General features: G+C 44.4%; 1 protein-coding gene across 2 annotated transcripts; it reads right to left on the reverse strand.

Moving 5' to 3' along the window:
* Positions 1–295: 295 nt before the first annotated feature.
* On the reverse strand, positions 296–2,668 carry CUNH2orf74 (chromosome unknown C2orf74 homolog). Of its 2 annotated transcripts, none has more exons than XM_023720868.1 (5): positions 2,432–2,668; positions 2,051–2,237; positions 1,712–1,831; positions 1,463–1,637; positions 296–591 (listed from the first exon to the last, which is right to left on the reverse strand). In XM_023720868.1, the coding sequence occupies exons 1-5, from the start codon at positions 2,664–2,666 to the stop codon at positions 388–390; spliced, it is 921 nt and encodes a 306-aa protein (XP_023576636.1). In that variant the 5' UTR covers positions 2,667–2,668; the 3' UTR covers positions 296–387. The 2 variants fall into 2 exon arrangements, with proteins under 2 accessions (XP_023576636.1, XP_023576637.1); XM_023720869.1 differs by having other exon boundaries at positions 2,333–2,511.
* Positions 2,669–8,286: the final 5,618 nt, after the last annotated feature.

Below are 8,286 nucleotides of genomic sequence, written 5' to 3' on the forward strand. Positions count from 1 at the left end.
ATCCCAGCACTTGGGAGGCTGAAAACAGGAGAATCACCGAGTCCAGTCTACGTAGTGAGACCCTGTGCGCCCTGTAGACCCTGTCCTAAAATACATTTTTAGAAATGTTGGCCCTCAGTGGGAAATTGCCCCTTGAATATAATTTATCTTACAGATACCTGCACCAAAATAAAAAAAACTTTATTTACATGTTTGAACAGTGAGTAGACAAACTATTACAATTTGTTGAACTCAGCTTTCAGGTTTTTTAAATCTATATTCAAACTCGGAGTATTTCACGTATGAAGTTCTGCGTGTGGTGCACTGTCTGAGGCATCTGTATTTGCTTCATTCCATCATTGTGTTTCGCAGTTTCAGCATGCCTTGGCACCCTCACTCACTCCACTGCTATTCAACGTTTGTGTTTCCTTTAGTCTTGTTCCTTTTGTGGCTTCGCTTTCTCTCTTTGTGTTGTTGAGCGTATCTTTGAGGTGCAGGGTGTTCATTTCCAAGATCCACAACAATTACCTCCTTAGAAAATGTCACTCCTTTCAAAGGTCTTTTTTGGCTTTCGCTTACTGAAGATAGGAGTGCTTCCTGCAAATTTTCACTCTGTAAGAAAACGGGATACAGTACATAGGATCAGTTTATGAACATAACAAGCTCTTTTTAAAATATAGGTTCTGTGTACATTATGAACAACAAACCAAAAGGTTTGTATTTTGAGACTGCTATAGGACAGCAATGGGGACCCATCATCATCACATTTAAATATTTCTTTTCTTTTCTTCTTTGTTACTGGGAATCAAACTCAGGACCTTGCACTTGCCAGGCAGGCGCTATGTTTCTGAGCTGTCTCCCTTTTAAATATTCCTGTGGTTGTAGGAGCCTACAATAACACAGTCAAATGTTATTTGATGATTCATGTTAAGTCTCTCTGTAAAGGAGGCAAAGCCAAGAGCCACATGGACCACTGTCCTGGGTAGGCCTGGCTGTGTGAGGAGGGCCCCTGCCTGTTATTTGGGGCCTTGGACACAAGCCTGCAAAGGTCCTGGAAGTGTTTGTGTGTTTGTGTGGTGCTGGGGCCGGAGCATCAGAGCAGGGTCGTGGGGACTAGCCCTGGGCTTGGCTTCAGTGAGGAGTGAAAAATCTGTCATACTTTCTCATCCGAGAAATTTGTGTCACTAGGTGGCCTGGGAAGTCTCTTAGAGCTCCAAGATCCCAGGAGCCTAACAGAAACAAAACCAAGGGGAATTAAGGAAACTGCAGCTGTCAGCATGAAGCATGAGCACACTCTAGGCTTGGCATAGGTAGCCCGTTTAATACCCCAGGCCTACAAAAATAGCTTAAATGACTGGATACTGGGCTCATTCCTGGAACAAACTTAACTTACAAGTGACACCACCCTTAGCTGAGTAGTTTTCCTGCTTCCCAATCAAATATAAACGACAGCCTGCCTGTTGAAAGTAGAAAAGCCCCTTACCTCTTGATTCATGTCTCCAGCTTCGGCAGGCTTTTGCCTGTCTTTTGTCTCGTCCTCTCTCTCTGCCTCCTCGTCCTTTGTGTTTCCTGAGGCTGACACCACTTGCTTATTCCGTCTCTGGACGAGGATGCCAGGTCTCGCGGGTGCATTCAAGTCTATGACGTGCACTAGATTCCTGGGAAACCAGTGAGCAAATGTAAAAGCCCATGCACCACACTCGGCCTCCCCGCGGCGCCCGCAGGCACTCACTTTTCCTGGTCTCCTGCGTCGTTGGTGTCCTCATCAGCAGGTAAAGGGGAGCAGTCTTCACCTCCGTCAGCACCTAGACAAGGACTTTTTTCGTCCACTTCATCTTTTTTGTCTTGGAAACTGAAAACGAACATGCAAACAATTCACAATAGGAAGAGTGGCCATGAGTCTAGGGTGTGCGGTGGGAATTTTGCTTTTGAACAGGAAACTAGCATTTTTAAAACCCTGAAATGGAAAAAGTAGACAATTGCTGTGTTATTGATTGTTTTAAATTATTTCTAGATACATTTGCTAGTGTAACCTGAAATTGGATTCCAATTTATCAACATGGATTTATACCATTTATATAAAAAAAACACCAGTAAAAGGAAGATGCAAATGAAGCAAATTAGAAGGACGATGAAGAAAGTGACGGTGGTGCTTTCAAAGGCGGGAAGATTCGCTTCTAAAGACACGTCCATGCTCACGGGCCGTCCAGATGGTGTCTTCCAGCTCGATTTGAAGTGAGTTCTCTTCTGTGAGGTTTCTGGAAAGGGAAGAATAAAAGGCTCTTTCCATTGCCACTGTGCTGTCAGGCGACCCTCGCTGAGACACCCCACTTGTTGCAATGGGGGGACTCACACTGGCTAATTTCTCTCCATCTGTGTGGTGGGGGCTGAGGTGGCCAGCCAGAGGGGAGACAGCTGGGTTGCAGTGGTCACACAGGTCACCTCCCCTCACCCCAAAAACTACAGTAATCCAGGGGAGGAGAGATGGGAGCGTCTGGAGCCCATTCTTCCCTCTTCAGTGACATCACAGAATCATGGAACTGTTGGGACCACTGCCTGGCGGCAGGAGAACCACTGTCTGCTCCCCAGAGCTGCTTGTCTGGTCTGCCCTCTGAGAGGTTCTGAGTGGGAGCCTGGGTCTTGGCCATTCTTCGGGTAAGGATTTTCTTTCTACTTCCAAACACCATCCTTCCTTCTTTAACAGATAGGAACAATGTAGGGTCCACTTCCTTCTTTTTTTTTCTTTTTTTGTTTGGAACTGGGGATTGAACTCAGGTCCTTGCACTTGCCAGGGACACGCTTATTCCACTGAGCCATCTCCCTGGCCCTTCCACTTCCTTCTTATAACATCCCTGTGTAGCCCAGTGTTAGTAATCAGCTATACTCATGTTATCTCCCAGCTGAAGAGCCCGTATTCCTCTGGTTGCCCTCTCTGGACCTACTTTCTAGACACACACAAAAGCTGGTGGCCCTAAAGTCAAGAGGAAGCGGGGGTAGAAAGACATGATCAAGGGCCAGCCAAATAGCTCAGAAGATTAAAGTGTCTGCAAGCAGACACAGGGGCCTGGTGTTCGATCCCCAAGCCTGCCATGCCGGCCCCGCCCCTGGGGCACACTGAGCCGGTGAATGAGACTGGGCCTGGTGGTGTACTCCTATAATCCCAGCTCTTGGGAGGCTGTAAACAGGCTCATCACTATGTTTCCAATCTAGTAGTGAGACCCTGAACACCCTGTAGACCCTTCCCTAAAATACAAAAAAAAAAAAAGAAAGAAAGAAAGAAAAAAGAAAAAAAATCAGATCAAGGATCAATCAAGGATTTTAAATTATTTCTAGATACATTTGCTAGTGTGACCTGAAATTGGATTCCAATTTATCAACATGGATTTATACCATTTATATATAAAAAACACCAGTAAAAGGAAGATGCAAATGAAGCAAATTAGAAGGGCTGGGAAGATAGCTCAGCAGAATAAGCGCCTGCCTGGCAAGCTCAGGATACTGAGTTCAATCCTCTGTACCACAAAAACAAAACCAAAACAAACAGACCAAAGATAAATCCTGGCTCCAAGCTAACTCAACGCAGAGGTGGTGGCACAGCAAAGAAGGAGAAGGTGGCACTAGGTTATTTTACACACTGAAATCCCCACCCACGTGTGGACTAGCGGCGAGGTGGGAGAAGGGAGTGATGGGCTGATGAAGCGTCTTGTGTGCATGTGCAGCTCTGCCACAATGAAGTCTGACCATCTAGAAAACAAATGAGTGACAAAACAAAAACACACTAAAAGCATGGAGGTGAATGCCCACAGCCCCAGTACTCGGGAAGCTGAGGCAGGAGGATCATTGCAGATTCTCGGCCATCCTGGGCTACAGTGTGACCTTGTCTCAAAGCAAAACAAAAACACACAATAATAAAAGCCTTCCTCTGTATATTTTAAATAAGTGTAAAACATAAGAATGATTTTATGAAATTACTCTTTTCCAATGAAAGAACAGAAAGAATGTGAAAAGGCAACCTACAGAAAGATATTTCCCACACTAGCTATAAACAATCAGCATATAGAATACATGTATATTTTTTCTATGTGTATATTATATAGTTTTTCATTACTGGGGATTGACCTTGAGGTCACATCTCTAGCTCTTTTTATTTATTTATTTATTTTGGCTGAACCGGGGATTGAACTCAGACCCTTGCACTTGCCAGGCAAGTGCTTATTCTGCTGAGCCATCTCCCGGCCCCTACTCTTTTTATTTTGAGACAGAGTCATGTTAAGTTGCTCAAATGCTCAGGCTGAGCTTGAGTCTGCTTAATGGTTGATGCACTGTGTCAGCTTGAGTTTAGGAGTTTAACTAAGCAACTCAGCAGGGAGCCAGGGTGCTCACTTTGGAAACACCTTCACCGTGTGCAAGAGGAGGGCAGGGAGATGATCTGAGCGCTACACCAGCCCAGGTGCTGGCAGCCTGCATGCGATATGAGCGAGGGAAGAGGCCTGCTCTTGCTTCACCCCCTTTTGCTCTTGCTTCACCCCCTTTTGCTCTTGCTGTTTTTACTGTCTTCTACCAATGTGTTGAACTATTGTGCCTGTTCTATGCCATCCTGCCTTGGAACCAGCTGTGAGCTCTATAAACTGTGAGCTAAGTAAACCTTTCCTTCCTTAATTTTTGGGCACTGGTGCTTCCTCCCCCGCAAGGAGAGAAAAGTAACCAGGACAGCTTGCAACGCTTCTGCCTTGAATTTCCAGAGTGCTGGGATTATAGTCATGTACCACCATCCCTGACAGAAAAAACATGTTTGAGAAGCTTCCTATAAATAAAAGCCTTGGGGCTGGGGAAATAGCTCAGTGGAAAAAGCGCTTGCCTGGCAAACGCAAGATCCCGAGTTCAATCCCCAGTAACAAAAAGAAAAAAAATGAAAGCCTTTCAAGGCTGGCAAGATAGCGTAGCAGACTAAGCACTTGCTTAAGCAAGCTCAAAGACCAGGGTTCGATCCCCCGCACCACATGCTGCGCCAGCCCTACCCCCTGGGCGCGCTGAGCTGGTGACCGAGTCCGGGCGTGGTGGTGCACACCTGTAATCCCAGAGCTGGGGAGGCTGAAAACCGGAGGATCACTACGAACTCAAGCTGCATAGTGAGACTCTACCAAATACATAAAAAAATAAAATAAATGCCTTCCTGCCAGGCTTTTAGCTACCTAGAGACTCTTTTTTAAAAATCATGAATAAATAAATACCTTCCCAGAAAACAAAACACAAAGTCAGTCTCTGTCTCTGTCTCTGTCTCTCCATATTTATATATATTTTGAGACAGGGTCTCACTGTGTAGTGCAGACTGGCCTCAAATTGGCAGTCATTCTGACTCAGCCTAAATGCTGTTATTTTTGCAGTGCGTCACTACACCCAGAGACACAGGTACTAGTAACTTTTTTAAGTCAAAAAAGAAATTAAATTTTTTTTTTAAAAGGCTCCTTTCACTAATGATCACAATGATATAAAATAAAAATATGGTTTAAGGTTAGGGTTAGGGTTGGGGGGAAAAAAACCATAGTGAACATAGTATTTTACACCTACAAGACTGGCAAAAATGTCTATCATTTCTAGATATTAGAGAGGACATGCTCCAAGAGGGATTCCTCTATATTGCAGGTAGTAATGTAAGTTGGTAAGACACTTTGGAAAAATTCCTTTTATTCCAAGGAAACTTCTATAGAACATGTAAAGGAATATTTTTAGTAGTTCATAAAAATAATGTTTTAATCTCAAAACAACAAATATAAGCAGCAACCTAGACATAAGCCACATGACCATTAACACCAAAGATAGGTAAAGAAATTCTGGCAATAATCACACATTGGAACAGAATGTGGCCATAAAAATGAGTAAATTATTGTGTGTGGGGGGGGAACCGGGGATCGAACTGAGGCCCTTGTGTTTGCCAGGCAAGCGCTTATTCTCTTGAACCATCTCCCTGTTCCCTAAAAAAGTTTTTTAAAAAATGGGTAAATTTCTGGGGGTGGTGGATACCCCATTAGTACCAGCACTCAGTAGGCCGAGGCAGGAGGATTCCTGCAAGTTCAAAGCCAGCCTGAGCTACATAGTGACAGCGTGTCTGATAAAGACAAAAACAAAAAATGAAAACAAACAGAAAAATCAGTAACAAGAACATAACTAGGACAACTCATAGAACTTCAACGTGGCCTGTGGGTCTAAATGGCATTTCTTTGCACTATTCTCACAACCTTTCTGTATGTGCATGATTGTTCCAAAATAAAATTTATGACCACCACTTACGTGGTGGTGCACACCTGTGATCCCAGCACTCGGGAGCCTGAGGCAGGAGGACTGTTCTGAGTTTGAGGCCAGCCTAGGCTTCAAAGTGAGTTCAAGGGTAGTCTGAACTGCACAGTTAAACCTTGTCTCAAAAAGACAGGTGCCTTTTCTTTATAGCAGCTCTATTCATAATTGCCAAAATATGGAAGTAAACAAGGTATTTTTCAGTAGGTAAAGGAACATACAAACTGGAGGATCTTGACAATGGAATATCATCATTGTCAAGAATAACTGACCTGGGGCGGGGGAGATGGCTCAGTGGCCCTGGCAAGCACAAGGACCTGAGTTCAATCCCCGGTTCCACCAAAAAAAATAGAATAACTGACCTATGGAAAGACAAAGCAATCTTGCTGAGTATGGGGGTGTACACTTATAACCCCAAATTGCAGGAGGCAGAGGCAGGAGGATCCAAGTTCCAGGCTAGTCTGGACTAAGTAGCAAGATCCCATCTTAACAAATAAGACAGATGAATAGCCAAAAGAACAAAACCAAAAAGAAATCTTAAATGCATATTTCTGGGTAAAAGCTGTTGAAAGCTAACTGTCTGATTCCAAATATATGGCATTTGGGCTGAGGAGATGGCTTAGCAGAATAAGCGCTTCCCTTGTAAGCGCAAGGGCCTGAGTTTGATCCCCGGTTCCGCCAAAACAAACAAACAAACAAAACCCAAAAAACAAATATATGGCATTCTATAAAACTTAGAGCCATGGCAGTGCCCAGGAGGCCTGTGGTTTCCAGGGAATGCAGGGAGAGAGGAATGGGTGGAAGACCAGGGAGTTTTAGGGCCGGGAAGGTGCATGCCTATAATCCCGACTACGTGGGAGGCTGGGGCAGGAAGATCACAAGTTCAAAAAGAGTGTAATTGTCTTGCAATTTAGTGAGATACTGTCTCAAAAAAAAGATTTAAAATGGGTCTATGCACAGTGGTAAGGTGTTTGTGGGTTCAATCCTTAGTACTATAAGAGAATGAAACCCCTGGGAACTACAGGCTTCAGTGAACACTATATTAATAATTCATCAATTATTGTTGGGAGCCACTGAAACTGAAAATTGAGCGTATGTGGGAGAGCAGGATGAGGGCTTGTTGCCTAAAGCAGTCAAGCTACCTCAGTCTTCCTGCCTGGACCTTGCCACCTATTAGTTGGTAGGTAACCTTGTATCTTGCAACTTTGCAAAAGTATAAATAAATGCCCCTGCTGTTGTTCTGGGGTCCTTTGCCAGTCAGGCATGGTCCACCATCTGACCTCAGCTATTATCTCTTGTATTTTTTTTTAATGTATTTAGCACAGGGTCCACAGGGTCTACAGGGTCTTACTACGTAGATCAGACTTATAGTGATTCTTCTGTTTTCAGCCTCCCAAGTGCTGGGATTGCAGGCGCATGCCACCATGCCCAGTCTCAATCACTGTCTCAGCACGCCCCAGGGGCAGGGCTGGCACCTCGTCTTTATTTTCTAAATCCTCTTGTTGTTTTCTCCCGGGGACCACCAGGAGACAAACATCCTTACAAATTATAACAGATACACAACTCTTGTGCAAGATGTTTATAGCAGAAGAAACTAGAAGAGTTTATGGGATCACCCTGTACTTTCTGTTCCACTTTTCTGTAGAGCTGAAACTGATTTTTTTTTTTTTTTTTCCCCAGAACTGGGGATTAAATTCAGGCCCTTGTGCTTGCCAGGGAAGCACTTATTCCACTGAGCCATCTCCCCGGCCCCTGAAACTGATTTTTAAAATCTTATTAATTGGGCCAGCCAGATAGCTCAGCAGACTAAAATGCCTGCCTAGGAAGAGTGCAGCAGCTGGGGTTTGATCCCTGGCATGCCGTGCTAGCGCCGGCCCCATACCAGGGGTGTGCTGAGATAGGGATTGAAACTGGGTGTGGTAGTGCATGCCTGTAATCCCAGTGCTTGGAAGGCTAAATCTAGGAGAATCACTACGAGTCTCATCTGTGTAGTGAGACCCTGTACTAAAAAAAAAT

The sequence above is a fragment of the Octodon degus genome, unplaced genomic scaffold (assembly GCF_000260255.1).
Source record: "Octodon degus isolate 3935 unplaced genomic scaffold, OctDeg1.0 scaffold00078, whole genome shotgun sequence".
Taxonomy (NCBI): domain Eukaryota; kingdom Metazoa; phylum Chordata; class Mammalia; order Rodentia; family Octodontidae; genus Octodon; species Octodon degus.